Source organism: Siphateles boraxobius, unplaced genomic scaffold, assembly GCF_051911475.1.
Source record: "Siphateles boraxobius isolate OS27281-9 unplaced genomic scaffold, OSU_SipBor_1 7, whole genome shotgun sequence".
Lineage (NCBI taxonomy): Eukaryota > Metazoa > Chordata > Actinopteri > Cypriniformes > Leuciscidae > Siphateles > Siphateles boraxobius.
In genome coordinates this window covers 62,086-84,577 of record NW_027509197.1, presented here as the reverse complement: position 1 = coordinate 84,577, position 22,492 = coordinate 62,086, and the positions used below count along the sequence as shown (strand labels likewise).

Sequence of the window (22,492 nt, the reverse complement as noted above, 5' to 3'; positions counted from 1 at the left end):
TATCTAGAACTATATCTACTTGACTTTAAAAAGGATTTTCATGAATCTGGCCCCATAGTTTTAGAAATAAAGGAGGAGTTGTCAGTGTCATACCTGTGTTGATGCTGCCTATAGCAGAGGGCTGCTCAACAGAGCTCTGTGTGTTTGGGTCGTAGAGAAGCCTCTCATCCTCCTCACTGCCAGAGACTGATCCATGCTCAAGTGTGTGATAGTCTCGCGTTCGTCTGCTGAGCAGTGCGAGAGAGATCCCACACAGCATGATACTCACGAATAACACCATAGATGAGCACAGCACCTACAACACACAAACATTCGCGAAAGCAGATTACAGACATGTTTCGGGACCCGTAGTGAAAATGTAGTCATTAGTCAAGTCACATTTATTTATATAGCGCTTTTTACAATACAGATTGTTTCAAAGGAGCTTTACAGAAATAACAGGAAAATAGTGCAACAAAGTTTGTTTCCAGAAGGAAATAGTGTCACAGTCCAGCTTAAATAAGTTCAGTGATGTTTAATTTGTGTTGTAAAAAAGTTATTACATTTTTTTTAGTTCTATTATAGTAATTTAGTTATAATTTAGTAATCATTAAATGATTACTTGAACATTGTGGTTTATCTATTTAGGATGAGTACAGGTCCATTTTCCCAGAGTTTTGTCAGCTTTTAGGAGAATACTAGATAGAAAACTCCCATATTGAATTCATCAATCAATCTTTGAAAGATCAACAAAATTGCGCTTTTACGAGTAAAACAATAGAATCTAGGTGGAAGATGATGTCATTGCCATGGGATAGTTCTAGGACAATAATGTGCACATGTTTTTAAGCCGGTAAGTATAAGATGACTATTTCAAAGTCTATTGTAAGTAACACATTTTCTGCTGCCAGCTGGTGGTACTATGACCATGACTGACTCACAACAGCCACATCCATGTGATCAGCCCCCATAAACAAACATACAACACCAATTTGATCTAAATAAGCAGAACAAAACTAAGCTTTATTTGAGAAGTTCTTCTTAGTTCACACATATTTTTTGTTGGCCGAACACCCACAAAATGTAATGCAATCTGTTTTGAAAAAGTATTTACCAAGCATTGAAAGGCACATTCATATGGACTGAAATACAATCAAAATTAGACTGCATTTTAGTCTAAAGGGCTGTTAAAGAGATGGTTCACAAATGAAAATTATGTCATCATTTACTCACCCTCATGTTGTTCCAAACCTGTACGAGTTTCTTTCTTCTGTTGAACACAAAAGAAGATATTTTGAAGAATGTAAGTAACCAAGAGAGTTGATGGACCCAGTGATTCGATAGTATTTTTTTTTTCCTACTATGGAAGTCAATGGCTACCGTCAACTGTTTGATTACCGACATATCTTCAAAATATCTTCTTTTGTGTTCAGGAGAAGAAAGAAACTCATACAGGTTTGGAACAACTTGGGGGTGAGTAAATGACAGAATTAAAATTTTTGGGTGAACACCATTTTACATTTAACACCAAGGGCGATCACTATAACGACTATAAAGTTTTAATAGTTGTTCTAATTCTATGAGAATTGGGAAGGCCACACCACATCTATAACGTCAAAGACACAGAAGAATAATCTAGTTTTAATCAAAACATTTTCTCCAGCTGATGAAGGATAAAAACATTGACAGCCAATCAGAATCCACCCAACTCTAAGCTTGAGCATTTAAAGTGGCAGACAACAAAACTGCAGCACATGCTTATAATAAACAGAACGCTATCGTACGTTGGTGTGGACACTAATATAGTTATAGTTATAGTTATAATGGAGTTGTTCAGTAAACAGTCTTTTGTTCATGTGGATCAGACTGTGTATTCAGCGTCATCATGCACATCTAAACCACTGTTCCTTGTCACGTGTGCCGTGGAGAATGATCAAATTCCAAAAAAGAAAACAATAAATAAAATAAATGCTACAAATAAGAATGTATCGTCGCTGTCGGGCGTAAACCTTGTGTCTCTATATTTCAAAAATTTTATTTTATTTTTAAAAATCAATGGGTTTAGATCATTTAAGATATTGTTCATCATTTAACCTACTTAATGTGGGTTTAAAAAAAACATTTAACCAATGAAAAGTATTAAAAAGAGCTTGTGACTAAAGCTCGTGACTCCATTGGCTCCTCAAACTGTCAGTCAAACCTCATAACTCTGCCCGTGTCTATCATGAAGAAGTGCTGCACGCAGTTTTTGGAGTGAGATCTCTGCTTGTTTGCAATGTAAAGGTAAATAAAGAACTGATGTTTGAATAAGTACAGAGTTTACATTACTCAAGAGACACAATGTCTATAAAAGCTAATTGTGTGTGTGTGTGTGTGTGTGTGTGTGTGTGTGTGTGTGTGTGTGTGTGTGTGTGTGTGTGTGTGTGTGTGTGTGTGTGTGTGTGTGTGTGTGTGTGTGTGCATACTAGACAATATACTCTTTTAAATATCCTGTGCATAGCGTTTCATCTTTGAAAGATGAAAGGCGTTGAGAAAGGCACAGCATTAGCCACATGTGTAAATGAAGCGTTGACTATGGCTAAAATGTTGACGTAAAGTAGTTAACTATGGCTACATTCACACTGTCAGTCCAAATCCGATTATCTTTGTGTCCGATCTAAAATGATGTCCACACTGTGTATCGCAACTGTTCAGATCCGAGTCATGTGATCATGCAGCACTTTGGCAATATGGCAATGACGTTGCGTTGATGGAGGGTTTGCATTTGTATTAGAGATGTTGTCTTATTTAAATTTTACAACATGGAAATGTGTAGCCGCCGCGCTGGACTCCTGCGTCTCGAGCTGCAGAACTGTAGGAGGCTGTTATGCACAGCTTTTTTTCCGCGACGGTTTCAAAATATGTTTCAAAAATAATTATTTTCTGCTTGTCTGGCACTTTGCAACAACACAGCCTTGTTTCGGCAGAGACTTCAAGCATGTTCTACATTTTACGTGGCGTGAGCAAGTCACATATCACGCGACATCCGACATCAGAGCGTTGAGACTGAAGCGGATTTCCTGATATGTGATTTGAATAGGATTTCAAACCACATATGGATGTAGCTTGAAACGGATTTCATTTGCTTTTTTTGGACTTACAATCTGAACGTAGTCTATGTCGGGATAAGAAATAGAAGGAAGAATAGCGGTAAGGGCTAGAGAAGAAATTCTGCAGAGAAAAGAGAAATTCTGCGCTCTTTCCTGCTTACTAAGTCCTTCTCTATGAAGGTTTTGCAGCTTCCATTCGTTTTTTCCGTAGTTTAGACATCATAAATTAGTGTAACAATGTGTTCAGTAGTACCAGAGCCCGTCTACGGAGAGCCTGGCCACTCCCTATTAAGTCCTATTGTACTGAATTTTGGTTGTAGTTCCACCAGAGTTCCACTGGGGTGATCGCTCTGAGTGCATAATGAATGGGAGTCTATGGAGTTAGACGGCTAAATTTGTCTCTTTCACCCGATTGCTGTTGAGAAATCTCAGATTTGATTGTAGGTTGTGCCAGTTCAACATGGGTTATAGGTCGAAAGTTGAATGAACGAGTACTTATGTCCTTTCGATTTCTTACAGGTTGAGTTGTTGTTGCCCATAACATGCTAGCATTCTGCTAATGAACGCTGATTGCAGTGAAGGACTGATTACGACCAGAGATACAGCTTGATGGCATCGTGGCATCCGAAGCGGGACCAGAATGTGTGTGTGTATTTTCGGCGTGGTCTTTTAAAGGGGTCGTTCAGGATTTTGGACATCGGACCTCATTTCCAAGTTAGCCTGGGTATTGTTTATCAGTGGAGACAGTTTTCAAATATTTTCATCCAGTCCTTCCAGTTGCATAGTTTGCCGGTGCTAGGCTAGCGCGAGTCAACGGTATCTGCTAGCCTGCCATTAAAAAAAGTTTTACCCACTCGACAGTACACCAAAAGCAAATAAATGATAACGCCAGACTATCGATGTAAATGTCTGTTGAGAGAATAATGTTAGAAATCAAACTACTCTTTCATCGCATTGCAATAGTTGTACTTTGTTCTCTGTATTTTTTAGCACAGTCTACAGCAGCGGCGGAGTGATATTAAGTTACCTAGGCAACCGAGAGACCCGGTCCACATGACAATCACGCAAGTGTATTTCCTGCCGCTGACATCATCACTACAGAAGCAGAGTATATCCCCATGTTGCCACTTCCTTTGTTTACAATCGAATGTTTCATATCATTGTTCAAGGCTACTACTAGATAGCTAGACGTCCCGACTGTAGTGCGCTTCTGTTCTGTGTTTTCTTTTCGGCGCAGTACTACTAACCCGCCGCTGCTGAAAAACTAGTTCCTGTAAATGTAATGTGATCATTAAGATGCATGAGTAGTTTGATTTCTAACATTACTCTCTCAACAGACATTTACGTCGATAGTCTGGCGTTATAATTTAGTTGCTTTTGGTGTACTGTGGAGTGGGTAAAGCTGTTTTAATGGCAGGCTAGCAGATACCGTTGACTTGTGCTAGCCTAGCACCGGCGAACTATGCAACTGGAAGGACTGGATGAAAAATGTGGAAATTTTTTGTCTCCATTGATAAATAACAAACAGGCTAACTTGGAAATGAGGTCCAATGTCCAAAATCCTGAACCCTTCCTTTAAAACAACAAAACTAAAACTCTTCTTGAATGTGTATTTACCTGTGTCAGCTGTGTTGTCGATGAAAAGAAAGTGCAGAGCGCGAAAGCACCAAAGTGACTGAAGGATTACCATAAAGCGGTATCTCTGGTGGTACCATGTGTATGACGTCATTGACATTTTAAAAGACTTTTTAAAGCAAATAAGTGACTCTAAAAAATCGAACACCCAGCAATGTGTAATTTCGTTGCATCTCCTTTGGAATACAACATTCAAATTACTAGACAAAAAATTATATCCTGAGAAAAGTGGATTTTGACGGGGTATAGCTCCATTGACCTCCATTCATTCTGCACTCATATGGAGCCAGAGTGGGACTGCAACCAGTTCAGAAGCCGGAAGTTTACTGAGAGTGGAAGTTCTCCCCTTATGAGACATTCTCTGGTAGTACATAAACAGTGCAATCCATGCTGTTGTTTACATCCGAGCATCTCCAATATGGCTGCGCGTCAGGGTAACTGACCAATTCGTGACGTAGGTGCAAACCCTCTATACTGTAGCTACAATAAACTTTATAACCTGTAAGTTGATGAAAACATAATGCGATGTGCTTACTGCCTCAGATGAGGCTGTTCTAATGACTGACAAAAACATACTGGTCAAAAACCTCCTAACTCCATTTGATCTTAATATTATAATGGCACGTGCAGGTGTCTGACCACATATAAAGGCACAATACCAACTTTGACGACTTGTTTATTTAAAACCAATACAAGGTTCCCGCCTGTTAGCGACGATATGTAAATTTGTTGTTTTATCATCACCACAACAACATTATATAACTACTTTTATGACCTTATTGTGTTCCTCCCTGACTTAAGCTCAAGTTTCACATTAATTGATTGTTTTCCTTTAATATAATACCCAGTTATTCATTCGAAGTTTGTGCAATTTTGCCATGGGATTTTTTAATCTAAACGGTGCCATGGGAAGAAAATGGTTGGCAAACACTTTATGTGACCTCATGAGTTGATGATGGACACGATCAGAGGCAAACTTTCACGTTTTTATTCTGCTCTTTCCATTCGGGACATTTGAACTTGAGAAGACAGTATCACCCTGCCTACATCATTATATGACTATATTACCTGAACAAACAGATTTGCAAAGTAACAGTACGGACAGTCAGTCTTAAAGATGGCATTTTAAAAACAGATTGGATTGTGCACAATATGAATAATGCTCTCATCATATTTGTACCTGCGTCTTTCCATAAAAGAATGCGGAGTCGATGGTGTCTGGCATTCTTTGCCCTGACAGGAGGAGGACACTCACAGCTAGAACCGGTAAACTGAGAGATGGTGAGAGAAAACAGCAGACATCAGCGCTTTCAGCTCAAAAAGACTGGATTCCAGTTATCAGAGAAACAGCTTTATCAGCAGCCTTGTTTTCAAGGCAAGGTTTCATTCTCATTCTTTCAGAAATTTCTCAATAAAGTGATACAAGCCAAGAACCAAACCGTCCAGATCCAAGGCGAAACAACAATATCACACAGAAAAAAAGACTGTGTACTTAAATTACTGAGTATAAAATATAATTGTATTCAAGTACTTTGAGACTGTAGGAAGACGATTGCTTTACGTCATTTGCAATGCCTCATAGGAAATCTCTTTTTATTATAGATACACTCATAAAAATAAAGATTTTGCTATAGAAGAACCATTTTTGGTTCCCCAAAGAAGCTTCAGTGAATGTTAAAAGTTTCTTCATGGAACCACCAATGATGTCATTAAAGTCAATATTTGTATCCCTTAAAACTCATCTTTGATCACCAAAATAACATATTTCTATGTTTTTTCCTTTGGAAAAAATAATTCATGTCTTAAAATAGTTTGAATGTAACTCTACACCCTTCCCTCATTTAGTATACACGGTTCTATAAATATGCAAATGAGCCCCGCCTCCACTCGGGTAAACGCTGCACAATGATATAGTTACTTAACAATTTCGGACACATAATGGTAATTAATATGATTAGCCTTTTGCTTGTCTATGTTATCAAACAGCTAATAATGTGTTACTAATGTTACACAAACTATGTTCCCGTTCATAATATACATAATTCACCCGCTACATTGCTAAATCTACCCGATTTTTCATATCCACAGAAAAATATACCTGGATAACCCAGCTTCTCTCAAGACTCCCCTGCTAGTTTGCTGTTAATGATATGCTAAAGCCCTCCGACACGTTGATCTGATTGGTTACAAGGTAGGTAGACGTCAGAAACACCAGCGATTTCAAACCGTGTTTTTGAGACTGTCTTTGATTCACTGCAGTTTTAAGGAGAATATACTCAGCAATGCTGTCGACTTATGAATTTGCACATGGTTAAAGCATATTAAAAACACCACATAGACATAAACAACATTAAAAACTTGATTTTCACCACAGGCGGACTTTAAGTGTTGTGCAATTCGACACACAATTAAACAAGTTTTCTTTTTTTATAACTCTACCTATTCTACAGCTGAACAATCCCAGAGCTCATAGAAGGTCATTCTTGAAAGGATTATACTGCAGTAAATATTCAACATATCGAGTATAAATACGTTTTGTCTTTTTCAGTAGTGTAATCCTCAACTGGTCATTGTGTAACTGTGTGTAACGCGCCACTCACCCCCAGCCAGTGATCACAGTGAGCCCTGGCCTGAAGCTCACCTCCTCACCTCTCCTCATGAGCAGCAGAGACACAGCGATCAGACCTTCACCACACAACACACAAGAGCATTCAAACACGTTCAACCCAAGCCCAAACGTCTGTTACCTTCACAAACACAGGTATATGGATTATTACTGAAGAAAAGCACTATGTAAGAAAAGTTTAGCTGCTTGCATTACAGTTTGTTGTACTTCTTATTAGCATAACTACAGTAGTTGCATTACAGTTTTTTTATATCCGCTGCTTTTAATACATATTTTTCATATAAAAACTCATTTACAAAGGATACAATTAACATTTTCTTTTAATATGCATACAATTTGTTTTACATTTTCATGTTACAATATTGAAAACCCCATTTACAGCAGTTACATGCTAACTAAGCTTGAAAACAGCAGCAGTTTTTAATGCCGGTCTGTGGACCAGGTAGTATTTAAAGTTTTTTTTAAAGGACGTGTAATGTTTAGTGAATTATTATTATTTATTTATTTTTAAATACATACTCTGATGACTCACCAGGCCAAATATAGGTGCTGTAGAGAGAAGCGTACAGTAGACTAAAGGTCAACACCTGACCCAGGAAGTTATTCTGTGCCGCCGCCACGAAGGTCCACGCTATCATACCAACACAGGCTAATAACTGCAAACACAGGACAGTATAAGGTTATGCAGAATGCATGGTGGGAAAATCATCAGGATGCATTTTGACTGGAGAAGTACAGTGTCTAAAAGCCAGCAATTCCTCAGAAAGCTCACCTGCGCCACAAAGAGGTTTATGGTGAAAATGTGAGGAACTCTGTGAAACTTTCTGCTCAGCAGCATGACTGCAACACTCCACACCTGCAGTGACAAGAAGAACACGAACACAGCGTTTCAGACAGTTTTCACACAACATGTTCCATCACTTCCAGTGAAATGTGTACATGCACTTACAGTAACGACTTCTCAAAACCAGCTGAACTGGTTCAGAGAGTCCAAGTATGCATGTGTATGCTTGATATATAAGTTTAAACCAAACTTCAGTTTCTTGTTTTTTTTTCAAGCTATACAGAGAACAGAAACGCAACAGGAAGGAAGTGTCAACAGATGCATCAGAGAAGATCATGACACCATCTGAGATTGGAAACACCCCAACCCACAATCACACTAGACACACAAACATAAAACCTCATGAAAATTAGTGTTTACATGCATCTTACAACAATTATGCTTAATAACCCGACAACATGTATGATCATGCATCGATATTTGCCTCTTAACCCAATATTTCTTTGCATGTAAAGACTTGTCCTGGCATCCTGGTACTTATTCAATGTGTGCATGTCTTTGCAAACATCCACTTATGTTTTGATGTGAAAAAAAAACATTATTTTATTATCAGCATTTTGTTGTACAGGTGAATGAGCTAAATTTCATTTGATTTATCAGATTTTCCTAAATATTCTTGACTTCTGATGGTTTATCTCATCTGAAATCATGGTCAAAATGTTCAATGCAAATATATGTACAAATAAATTTACTCTCGGTGATCATTTTATATGGTTCTGTAAAACGTGTATGTCCTTTTAACAAATAAGTTGAAATTTAACGACTTTATATTTTTCGTGTGCACACATCTCTTTTAATATTATTTATTAACTCTATATTTCACTAAAAATGCTTTAAAAAATTCAAAATAAATGTTAAATAATAACATTACATACAACTAAGATTATGACACACCACTTTTCTTTTCAAGAATTTGTTTCTTTTAGTGAAGCATTTTTCTTCATTATGATATCAGGACAGTTGTTTTTATTGTTTGCCCTCCAAAAAATAATTAAATATTTTTTAAATAAATAAAATCTAATACATATTTTTTAAATAAACAGACAAAAAAATGTTACTTTCTAATCTTTTGTCTCAACTTGTCCAAAAAAACCCCCAAAACATTAGTCTGACATAATTACAGATTTCCCCAGAGCATGTACACATTTAATTTCTGGTTTCCACGACATATCCAGCAACACTGATAATAACATGGATCTACCTTCATCCCTTAATAATCATTTGCATTATAGCAGAGGCAACACAAACATGTGCTCTCCGCACCAGCGTGAGGGACGACGAGAATATTACCACACCGTAACAATTAATGTTTTTAAGAGGAAGCAGAGACATGAAGAAAGAGAAATGAAAACACACATCTGCGTGCGAGCATGTCACCACTCACCAATGCAAAAAGGCTGATAATGCTGATGTTGAGGCTAACGTTCTGCAGCGCTGATGCCAGCGGCGCCGAGTCCATCCAAGGAATGGTCAGCAGCCAGGCAGACACGTACATGATGGGAGCCGACAGGAACGTGCCGATCACCATACCTGAGGTCACCTGAGGGAGGACACACTTCATATGTGATCACGGTTCTATGATAAACTAGATGAGCTGCTTAAAATTAAACTAAACTAATTCAATAAGGTGGAAAATAAGTGTGCTATTGTGCATAAAGCCACAAGTGTGGTAAGTGGTAAGTAATGAAACAAATGTAGAATATCATCAGACACATTAAAACTGAGATGAAAAATTCAATTCACATTCAGCTTTAAAAATAATGGGGGAAGAGATTAATTTTTTTATGTTTTAAAAAGTTGCCTCTTCTGCTCATCTAAGCTGCATTAATTTGATTAAAAAAAATAAAGTAAAATAAAAAAATATTATTACATTTTAAAAGAACTGTTTTCTGTTTGAATAGGTTTTAAAATGTAATTTATTCCTGTGATCAAAGCTGAATTTTCAGCGTCATTACTCCAGTCTTCAGTGTCACATGATCCGTCAGAAATATTTCTAATATGCAGATTTGATGCTCAAGAAAAATATGATAATTTTTTTTAGCATTTTTTTATCAATAGAAAGATCAGCATTTATTTAAAATAGAGGTTACACTTCACAATAAGGTCTCATTTGTTAACATTAGTTAATAACTAACATAAACAAACAATGAGCAATACATTTGTCACAGTATGTACTAATTTTTGTCAATGTTAGTTAATAAAAGTACAGCTGTTCATTGTTTGTTCATGTTAGTTCATTAACTAATGTTAACAAATACAATCTTAGATTTTAATAATGTATTAGTAAATGTTGAAATGCACATTAACTAAGATTAATAAATGCTGTAGAAGTATTGTTCATTCTTAGTTCATGTTAACTAATGAAACCTTATTGTAAAGTGTTACCAAAATAGAATATAAACATCTTTACTGTAACCTTTGATTATTATGTGTTTTGTTTAATGCATTTTATAGTGTCCTTGTTGCACGTTACATGTATTTACTGTGGTAAGAATGATAAATTATGCATAATCACATGCAGCTAACACTAACCCTAATCCTTTAGTAAGTACATGTTGTTCATTTTTATTACTCAGTGCTTAAATGTACAAGTACACTGTAACACGGACACGTTAAAATAAAGGGTTACAAAAAAAATCTTACTAATGGCAAACTTTTGAGTGGTGGATTAGGTAGAAAAACACATCTACACGAGGTACATACCACCTCCAGCTCCATGTTGTACTGCGCTGCGTATATGGCCACGCTAGGGGCAGTGGGAAAGACTCCATACAGAAAGGCGTAGTTTGACAAACTGGTGTGGTTCAGTGAGCGTCCACAGTCCAAAACCTCAACCATCCCTCTACAGATCAGAGGCATCATCAGCCTAAAGAGAACAGAGTTCTGCATAATGTAATGAAACCGTCAAGAGCCCAAGATCTTCAGATTACAGGAACCATTTACAGCAATATCAGAATTAGACCTTTTGATCTCACTTATCGATAATAACTGAATGCATTAAAATAAAGCACACAGGTAGAGTTCAGTGTCTGTCCTCTAGCTAAGCTTGTGTGTTTAAAGCACTTGGGTTAACTCTGTTGATGCTCTGAGAAACATTCCCATTTGACCAACACAGTGTTGAACTGTTGAAGCAACTATCTGCATATTTACAGATATTCAAAATCAAATACCCCAAGGGCCTGAACATTAAATTAGTTTCCTTGCCTTAGTAAAAAATACAAGGATCAAAGTGAGTGTCTAGAAGGACTGTTTAAAACGCATTACCAATGTACAGACATGTTATCCAAAAGTTGGCTCTCACATCTCATTTACAATTGTGCATATTTGAATCTTGCATCTCATGTCAGGCTTGACGTCAATGTTTCTCGTGTGTCCCATGAACAGTGTTGGGGGTTACACATTACAAGTAATGTGGATCACGTAATCAGAATTTTTTTTATTATTACACATTAATATTGGAGTTACTCTCTTAATTCATATTACTTTAATTAATTTGCCTAAATGATTTAAAATCTTCTCTATGATGTAGTCACTTAGACATGAGACAATAGACTAAACATTCAAAAGTAACAAACCTTAATTTTCAACTTTCAATAAAAAGAGCTGTACAGTAGGTAATATAAGCCGTGCTTTTAAGATATCTTTTGAACAGCTCTAGGGGTCAGGAAATATTCTAACGCCTTGTTCACACTAACACGTTTATTCTATGAAACGCATCTTTTTCTCTCAGTTTTCCTCTCCATCTTCAGCAATTTTGTCCTGCGAAAACAGAGCTTTTTGAAAACGCTTTCCAAAGTGGAAAAGTTTTAACAGGAGAGGAAATTTCAACTTTCTAAAAAAAGAAACAAAAATGTGATGTTTATCTTAATTCATTTTTGCTTATTAGTATGGTTGAATTAGATCATCGAAGGTCAGCAGCAAAGAAATTGGTTAATAAAGTGAGATTAAAAACATAAAAGAATATTTGTGTAATTTAACATATTTAATTATTGCAGGTTTTATTAATATTCTGAGTTTGCATTTTATTGTTTTTGTTCATTTTGATGAATACTGAATCTGTTTTTGTGCAAGCGAGATAACTAAATCCACTCATTTAGTCTAGATCTACAATAACATGTTTACACAGTGCACACAATGCCTCTGCACTTTACTCACAATTTCTCTCAATACAGGGACAGCAGAGACTGACCTAGTAAATTACTGGCAAGGACAAGGCATGAGGACTGTGATGGGTGGCAACACCAAAGCAAGCAAGATTCAACCATCTATAATCTTTACTAGAGATGCGGGATTAATTGTTAAAAGATTGTGATCTCGATTCAAACACCTACACAATCTTATTTATAAATGACAGCAATTCGGCTATGTGTCTATAAAACCTTTGCAAAGTACAATCACAGTGAACATTCAGATATGTGTTGCAGCTGAGCCAGAGAGAGCATTTGTCATGTACAGGTGTGAAACAGTTTCACAGACAGTATTTTCAACCACACAGTATCATTATTTCTCCCTTAGAATAATTCAAATTATCACAGAAGTACTGGGAAAAGAGTTTATAGTTTCCCATCTGCCAGTCACTACAATGTTATTTCAACTAACAAATGGGGTCTTACTTGGGAGCCCAAATCGCCTCTGAGTTTTAGAAAAATGGCCAAAGGAATTGGCGAGAGAAATTAGGCCGCGGCGCATTCAAAGGGTTTTTCCATTCTCAAAGAGCAGTGCACAGTTAAGAGCAGCAAAATTCCCCTTTGCTTCAGTGCAAAGAGCAAATTCTCTATAAGATCAAGCACTTTGTAAAGGTGCCTTTCCATCCATGCATTTCTGGATGTGGTAATTTCCTGTCTTCATCTGATGGCCACGATCACTGTCTCACATGCCACATGCAAGGCGGTGGCACAGCCCCTCGCTCAGATCGCTAAACCCTCCAAATCTCCATCGAAGCGGCCCTGATACAGGCAGCCCAGAGATGTGAGGATCTGCTCTTGACCAGCAGGTGGTGAACACACCGGTTCTTTCCCCAGAAGAGTGCCGGGTGGAGAATCATGGGTTTATTTCTTTTTGTTCCGCTGCTGGCTCATTTGACAGTAGTTCCCATATTTTCAATTTGTTACAAATGAAACAAAGAGAAGTTTCCTCAATCTCTAGGCCATACAGGGCCGTACATACGGTCTGGCAGTGAGTGATGCTATGCTTCCTCATTTTCATCCCCACATTTGCCACGAGCCAAGAGGTCGCAATTCGAGGAGGTGTTGTCTGCTTACGAATCTCCATTATTTTTGCGGGATCCTTTGAGCAAGATAAGCGTCACACCACACTCACTGACTATTTCGTGACGTTACGTTTCTCGGGTTGGGCCCCAGTGCTCCCCCTTGCCACCCCTCTGTGGGTACTTCGGTTGTCCCCTTGGTGCAGGCTCTTGCGGACAATCAGACTTGGCTGTGTGATTCAGTTTACCAGGCATCCCCAGAAGTTTAGTGGAGTATTCTTTACCTCTGTGGCAGGCAAAGATGTCCCTGTCCAGCGCACAGTATTGTGGTCCTGTTGGTCCCTTCAGCCGAGATGAAGACAGGGTTTTACAGCCCTTACATCATCGTACCTAAGAAAGGCGGTGGGTTACGGCCGATCTTGGAAATCCGAGTTTAGAACCAGGCCCTTCACAAGTTCCCAACAAAAATGCTGACACAGAAACGCATTCTCAAGTGCATTCATCCCCAAGATTGGTTTGCAGGAATCGCCTTGAAGGACTTCCACGTCTCGATTCTGCCTCGACACAGAACGTTTCTTTGGTTTACCCAATTAGGGTTGGGCATATCAGTACATATCAGTACTCCTTCCCTTTGGGCTGTCCCTGTCTCCCTGTGTCATTACTAAGGGAAAGGGAAGTGGGCATTCGCATCCCCAACTATCTCAACGCCTGGCTCATTATAGCTCATTCTTGAGATCTGTTGTGCGAACACAGGAACCTGGTGCTCAGGCACGTCAACTTTGGGTCAAATATTAAAAAGAGCAAGCTCTCCTCTATGCAGAGCATCTCTTTTCTCAGTATGTACTATTAGACTCTGTCAGAATGACGGCGCGTCTCACCAATGAACGCGCACAGTCAGTGCTGAACTGCCTGAATGCATTCAGAAGCAAAACAGTGGTTCCACTGAAACATTTTCAGAGGCTCCTGGGGCACATGGCATTCCCAGCCGAGGTAACACCACATGGATTGATGCATATGAGACCGCTACATCACTGGCTACACAGCTAGACCGGGTGCCCTTAGAACAACTGTCCAGGCATGTTGTTATGACAACAGATGCCTTAAGAACTGTATGCGATGGGCACGCAGCTTGGGCTCCTAGACGGGACCTCAACTGCGATAGCATATCAATTGCCTGGAGTTGGTGGCAGTGCTGCTCTCCCTGCACTCAGAGTGTTGCCTCCTTCTGGGCATTGGTGCGCAACGCCTCTTATCTGCAGAGTTGCGGGCTGGGGCTGGGCGACACCTAATACCCTCGTGAGATTCTACAATCTCTGAGTGGAGCCAGTTTCTTCCCATGTGTAGGGCATAAAAAGGTAATGTGCTGGAAGGCTGGCTCTGTGTCTCGCTTGCAGCGCCATTCCCCTCTAAGAGGAGGGATATGGGCGCTTTCTTGGCTCTCTAGCTGAGTGCCCCGCTTGGCGATCCCCGGACTGAGTTTCCTCTGATTGTCCTTCAGCAGTCGGACGCGGTAGAGGCGTTTGATGCCAGGCCCAGTCCTCGAGTGCATACCTGCTCGGTCAGACTCTGTGCTTGGCTAGATGCCAAATGTGTTGTGATTCCCCCTTGGTAATCCCCAATGTGTTGCGATTCCCCCTTGGTAATCCCATTTGTGTATTCTACCAAGGTAAGGTTTCCCTGTCAGTAAATCTGTGTCTTTCCCTGGGCAGATTCACTCTGCCCCGTCTCTAGTAGATCCATCCCTGTCTAGGTAGAACCTTCCTCAGAGGCCTTATATAGCACTGCCTAGACCAAGTGTAGCACTCCTCCATGGGTCAGTCCATATGTATATTCCCACATGTTCCTCCCTATAGGTAGGAAGTTTGCAAGTTTGGGGGAGTGGCTCGGCATGCAAATTACACACCAATTCCACTGGCCATTTTCTAAAACTCAGAGGCAGTGCCATAGAGAGAAAGAGTTGAGACACGCTTTGATGTCGCCGCTATGGCTGTCACGTGGTTCATGTAAGCCCCAATAGTTCCAAAACATACGCTGGCTGTCATGTTCTTCTATGGGACAGACAGCAGCGATTACATTATTGAACCGTAAATATAAAATAAAACACACACCCAAGTACTTTTTCAGCTGTTACTGCAGTATTGCATTTAGTTAATGTCAGTTTTGCATTTGGAGAGGCAGGGTGACAACGAAATACTGTATATTACTTAGATTTTTAGGGGGTTTTTTGGAGGGGAAAGCTTAGTGTTCATGTTCAAATGGGTAGTAGCACTGTCTTTAGCGGCTTTCATCTGATGATGGACGTCTCATGATATTTATTTTAGCACAACTGGGCTGTATTAGGCTATTGATCCGTGATCTTGCTTATAAATTCCGATTCAGCCATTAGCCTACTACCTTCGTGATCACCCAAAGAGGTCTGCAGTGGCGGTCCGTTCAGATTTCCAACCAACATAAAATATAAATAATTACGCTGTGCATGTACAAATGAATGATTTAGGAGGGAAATGGACTGCTCCCATAACGTAGAAAGCAACGACTATATTTGCAGCAATGTTCGGTAAATATTAACTTGAATTGAAAATAAAAGCAGAGAGATAGTTAATGAGTGAATTAACTATGTTCATAAATATGTAGCTAAATAACTGTTAACGGGATTCATTTCAGTATGGCTAATGTACCCCTTCATCCTACCCTAATCATAGACTAAACCATTCTTCAGAAAACACACACAAATACATATACAAGTACACATGTATATATATTTCAATCACACATTACTATCCCTGACCCATACACATAATATATTAATTGTGTATGTATGTGTATATATATATGAATGCATGTGTATTTATGTAGGCCTATATGTATTACACAAACACACATTTTGACAAATATGCATATATACACACATAACCCTAACCCATTTAAATAAATGAATTGTGTGTGTGTGTGTATATATAATATTATATATATATATATATATATATATATATATATATATATATATATATATATATATATATATATATATATATATATATATATATAATATTTTATATATATTTATATATATATATATATATATATATATATATAATATTATATACATCAGGTTACCGTAAGTTAGCTAACGTTAGTGTCACATAGGCTATAGCTGCAATTAACCTATTATCTTCCAATAAATATTAACTAAAACTGGCTACATAAAATATAACTACTGACTAGATTCACGAGAGGTCGGATAATGTGTTTAAAAGTAAAAAAAATACAGTAATTTCATTAATTTACCAGCGAGCGTACTTCGGAAACACTGAAAATGAATGGGGTTCAATGCTGGAACTATCAGTGTTTGGAACTATCGGCGGCTCCACGACTCGCGTTACTTCCGCATTCCAAAGTTCCTATGGCGGTCTATGGGAGTGTCACAACTCTTTCTCTCTATGGCACTGCTCAGAGGTACTTGGGGCACCCAAGTGAGACCACATTTGTCAACATAAAGTCTCTGTTCCCTCCATCAGGGAACAAGGGTTACATCAGTAACCAAGACGTTCAAATATAAACACTGATGTCTATGGTAGTAATCAAAACAGCTTAAATGTTAACCTGTTTGATTCAAAGATAGAGAAAAAAAATGTATAAAATATTAACTGTCATAAGGCATGTTATCATAACATGTGGTGTAGGACTTATATTCAACGTTTAAATGAATCACGTCATAGGATGATGAAGGACAATTTAAAATGAATGTGAAGATATTCACTAAGGTTTCGCAGCTCAAGACCTTATTTATCTGAAGCATTTACATCAAGGCCCATTTCATTTATATAATTTATTTCTATAATATGCATTGCCTTCTATAACATAATGCTCGCAGTTTAAGTGTTTGTTTTATTATTCACACCACAATAGTAAATAAGTGTCTTAATAGAAATTTTATAATATTTATTATCTTGAATAAGAGAAATAAAATGGACTCATTTCATTTTAAATTGACAGTAATATATTGAATCGTGTCTGGCAACTCACGTTACTTGTAATGCGTTACCCCAAGTTAACACTGAATATAAAATATGTGTTTTTGAAAGAAAATGAAGGTCTATGTCATACAGGACATGTTGTTGAATGCATTACTTTGTTAAACACTTGTAAAACTTGTAACTTGTACTTGTATGTAAGTACTTGTACACCTGCAAAGCCTGGAAGAGAGAGAGCCTTAGCCAGGTGAGAAAGAGAAACACAAACGTAACATAACACATTGCTCCCCGTAATTAGATACTTTTTTATATTAATATTGTAACGGATGACTTGGCGGTTTGAATGTGCACAAACAGGAATTATATTGAAAAATAATGTGAATGGAAAGATCAGGGAATAATTACTTAAATTCTGGTCTGTTCTAAAAACAACGCTATGACTTTAAAAAAAAGACCACACCAAAAAAAGTAATTTTTTGACCTGTATGCTCCATTTCAAGTCATAGCCTTGTCTTTAGAACAAAACTACTTTTACCATATTTTGATGGTGCGTTATTGTCCAATTCGCAGCTTAACAGTCTAAAACACCATTCGGTTTCATTGTATGGAAAAAAGCATCATGGACATTCTGCTAAACATCTTTTGTGTTCCACAGAAGAAGAAAAATTGTTTTGGAATGGCAAATGATAACAGGATATTCTATCTTTTATTACTAACAAATTGCATGGTAGACTTACAGTTTTGCCGTGATGAGGAGAATCAGGGCTACCACAGTAGAGCGGGTAAGTTTTTTCAGCTGACCCACCATGGACAGACCCAGATAAAACAGTGCAGCTCCCCCGAAAGAGTTTGCCAGACCATCTACAAACTCCTCCATGAAGGGCGGGATCTTCTGGCCCAGCACAAAGTGAGAAATGAGCCCGATCACCACCATAAAGACAATGGGGTTTTTGACAACTTGAAGGATCACCAAACCCAGCACTCGCAGCTTACTCTGCTGGTGAAGTTCACCATTTCTCCACCTCTGCACCTCACAGAATGCAAAGCCTAGCGGGTTTAGGACCATGAGGGAGACGGGAGCTACCAGGTAGATGTACTGAAGGTACTCAGGATGGGTGTTGCGATACAGAGCTTCAACTGTGGAGGACGCAAAGGAACAACATTAACAAAATGCTCACTAACACTGAAAATAATGGCATCATTTACTCATCCATTTACTCAAGTAGGCTTGCCAATTCTTCAAAAAATATCCTTGTGAGGAAGACAGATAGGCTAATATGGGTTTGGAACAGCATGTGCTGTCAATGGCTAAAATGAGAAGTTACGTTCCCTCTTCCTGTTTGGGATCTTTAGTAAAATCTTTTTTCAGTTCCATTTGACCTTTGCTTACTCAATTTCTGGGTTAAAGGTCTATTGAACAACATTTACCTTATACAACATCAACCAATACTATATTGCAAGTATCAAGGCCACAACACCGCTATAATGATGTCATCACACAGGAGTGATATTATTGGAATCAGTTTCAGGGAGCAAAAAACAAACAAACGTTGACAGCCAATCAGAATCCACTTGACTTTAAAGAGCTTGAGCATTTAAAAGTGGCAGTCGACAAAACTGCAACACGCAGAGAACGTTATTGTGCATTGTTTTGGATACTAATATAGCTATCATTATAGTTTTTGTTAAAGTGTTTGTTATTGGTGTGAATGGGCCTTAGGGCTCATTCTCTATATTTATTGGCTGCAAAGACATAAACCAATAAATCAACTGATATATCGACATTTCTACATTCATTCCGGGGGAATATCAATGTCATGGATGAAGGTTGAATCACACTTTAGTTTAGGGTCCAATTCTCACTATTAACTTTTGTCTCAATAAACTCCTAATCGCTGCAAATTAATAGTTAGTAAGGTAGTTGTTAAGTTTAGGTATTGGGTGGATTAAGGGATGTAGAATATGGTCATGCAGAATAAGACATTAATATGTGCTTTATAAGTAGGCTACTAATAAACGGCCAATATCCTAGTAATACGCACCCTAATAATAAGCAACTAGTTAATAGTGAGAATTGGACCCTAAACTAAAGTGTTACCATTTTGTTTCATTTTTGCAAATTGTTTCAAATCGATTCATAACGCAATGTTGTTTCAACATCTTGCTTTTCACCATAGGCGATTATAAATGTAAACATTGATTTATGTGTTCTTTCTTAACCTTTTAGTTCTTAACCATTTAGAAATAAATGTAGTTGCAATGTTTTTTCAATGTTCAAATAACTAACATTTCAACTGGCTGAGGTGAATCAGTATTATGTGCAAAAGCACTTAAGACAATGAAAACGAACCTCAAACTAAACTAACAGGCTGTACAGCATCTGGATTGTGTTACTAACTTTTCATGCATGGTTAAAAATCTGAGCAGATGAAAGTAAAACAACAAACGTGCATACACAATCAGAAATATTACATCAAGATTTTCATGATCTGTGGGTTTGTTGAGTTTTTTTTGTTTGTTTTTTTTGTTCTGTAACCATAATGAGTTTTCTTATGGTATCATGTTTATAACACATACTGTAAATATATATTTATTTAGGGCTTGTCCTTTTCTACTCACCAATTGGGAACCCCAGAGCAAAGTCATTACTCTGTGTGGCAAATATCGAGAACAGGCCAGCTTTGGAGAAACGACTCTCTCTGTTTGCCACCAAAAGTGTGATTACACACACAAAAAAGAACACAGACACTTTTGCCACCAGAATACTAAAGAAAAATGGCCAGATTACGTCCCCAAAGTCTAGCAGCACCATGTTTTTGAAAAGCAGAGCTGGAAGCGCAAACTTGGACACAAAGCTGCCCAGTCCTTTGGCTTGTGTAGATGGGATGATGTTTGTACGGCCTGCGACGTATCCGCAGAGAATTATCCCGAAACATTCGAGCAGGGCTGGGAGGAGTTTGTCAATTGACATGCTGGGTGGGACGGAGGGGGGGTCAGATCCATCCCCGCTGAAGATGGAAATATTAACCGACAGATCGTCCATCCTGAGTTTGACTACAGGCCCGTCATAGCCGTGTGAATGGGTAAACGATTGTAAAGTAACTAAACATTCTGAAAAAGAAAGAAAAAGAGTTCATTCGTTTATTCAAAAGACAATTTTGCATGACTTTTCATTAGAATGCAAAATATAACAGTCATACATGTCTAGTGAATATTTAATGTATGGAATATGTGTTTCTAACTGAACGTTATACAGCACAGTGAATAATTGACTATATCCTGGTATTTGCATAAAATGGCTCTGAATGATTATCATATGTGTGTGCCATGGTATCATGATACTATGCTTTAAAATAGCATATAATAAGTACAAATGGTTTGATGAATATACACACACACACACACACATATATATATATATATATATATATATATATATATATATATATATATATATATGGCCTAAAATAAACACTTGTCAAACGCCAAATGAGAGTATATAAAAAGTTGAAGGGGTTTCACGTCTTCTTGCGCTTGAACAGACAAACAAAATGATGTCAAAATGCCCATCTCGGAGAGTATCCAAGTAAACATAGTCAGTTTTCTTAAGTGAGCGTAAACAGTTGAGAAAGAAAACAAAAGTGTATCAGTATATTTGATCCGTGCAGCTCTTAAAGTGACAGCAGACTAATATTCCTGCTGCTGTCTGCGGTTTGAATGTTAATCAAACAACAACAAAAAAGCAAAGAATTCACTCACTCCTCTTGACTGAATAACTTTTGTAACTTTAATAAGTATTAACCAGTTTAGTTCTGTACCTGAAAACTACTGTCAGACCTACCCGAAAAACCTAAAAAAAAAAACACTGTTTGATTCATTTGTATCTATGTTCTACTGTATTTATTTGTGCTTTTGCTTGTAATTTGATTATTTGTTCTTAGATTATTACTGAATGTTTACTTGTCTTTAATGTTTTTTTATATTTCTATTAGTTAGGCTAGTAGTTTTAGCTGTTGTATCAAATTTGTAATAGACTGAAATTGTGAATTTCTACTGGTATCTAAAATTTTGGTGTCTTAACTGCCCGCATGTTTCATGGCCAGTAAAAAAAATTATGGCCGGTAAATGTTTTTAAGTTACCGCCATTGGCAGGTGTGGCAAAAGGTTAGTTTTTAGTCCCTAAATATTTAGTCCCTAAATATACTGTCTAGTCAAACCCTTAAGCGTAAAGCCTACTGTATCATATTTGATACATGCATACCTACCTTGAATAAACTTTTGCTTTTACAATCTTTTAGCAAGTAAAAAGTCCTTCAATATAATTCTAAAAATATCCTCCTTATGGTCATGATACACGTGCATTTTTTCAGAGTACCTGATGTATCAAATATGATACAAAACATAAAACACGTATGATGCAACAATTTTTTTTTTTTTAGATTTTCTGAAATATTTTGTCTAATGTTATATTTTGTCTAAACCTAAGGTTCAATAAACTGTTCCATTGAACAAAACAAAAAAGCTTTATAGGGTTAAAAATGCACTACCTTCGTAGTTTCTAGACAAAGCCTAGAGCACTTTACCATGATCCAGTGCTGGCATCAGATGGATTTATGTATTCAGTTCAAGATAATATTACAGTCCTGTCTGTCATGGTACCAGTTTACTTTCTGGCAGTAGTTTGAATAGTAAACAATAGCGCATGTTTAGTACCAGGCAATATATAATTACGCATGAACACCAGAATCTTTTTAGGTGTACTGGGTTCTGTAACCTATGTACAGTGAGTTGTTGACAGACTCACCGGATCAGCTGATTCCTGTAAATCCGATCTAGTGTGTGAGAAAAACACACACACACAAACACACTTTCACTCATGCTGTCTCTTTAAAATGACATTGAGCAGTGATCTCCACAACTGCTCTTCCGCATCGCCTCTGCTCTGTCTGTGTTCTGTAAGCATGAATCTAGTTAGCTCAATACTAACACACACTCTCACACACACCGCTGCAGTGAAGTTGTCATCACACTCGCCAATAGAAATCGACCAAGAGTGTGCGCATGCGCAAAGGCGCTCAGGCACCTTTCACGTGGTGCTTTGCTTTGCATAAGCCCGAAACAACACACACAATATGGAAA

The 22,492-nt window shown here is 37.8% G+C and overlaps 1 protein-coding gene across 3 annotated transcripts in view; it reads right to left on the bottom strand.

Moving 5' to 3' along the window:
* The window catches only part of gpr155a (G protein-coupled receptor 155a), a 31,860-nt gene extending 9,504 nt beyond the window's left edge, over positions 1-22,356 (bottom strand). For 2 of the 3 annotated variants that reach the window (XR_013197155.1, XM_077216294.1), the window contains exons 1-10: positions 22,158-22,337; positions 19,973-20,464; positions 18,091-18,490; positions 10,877-11,039; positions 9,558-9,713; positions 8,102-8,185; positions 7,862-7,985; positions 7,304-7,388; positions 5,884-5,974; positions 94-295 (exon numbers count right to left, since the gene is read on the bottom strand). Coding sequence is in view for 1 of the 3 variants with exons in the window: in XM_077216294.1 (XP_077072409.1) it covers positions 94-295; positions 5,884-5,974; positions 7,304-7,388; positions 7,862-7,985; positions 8,102-8,185; positions 9,558-9,713; positions 10,877-11,039; positions 18,091-18,490; positions 19,973-20,396 (1,729 nt within the window). In the remaining 2 variants the exon portion in view is untranslated. Of the gene's footprint in view, positions 1-93; positions 296-5,883; positions 5,975-7,303; positions 7,389-7,861; positions 7,986-8,101; positions 8,186-9,557; positions 9,714-10,876; positions 11,040-18,090; positions 18,491-19,972; positions 20,465-22,157 lie in introns of all 3 variants that reach the window. The other variant, XR_013197154.1, reaches the window with a different exon arrangement.
* Between the last annotated feature and the right edge of the window lie 136 nt (positions 22,357-22,492).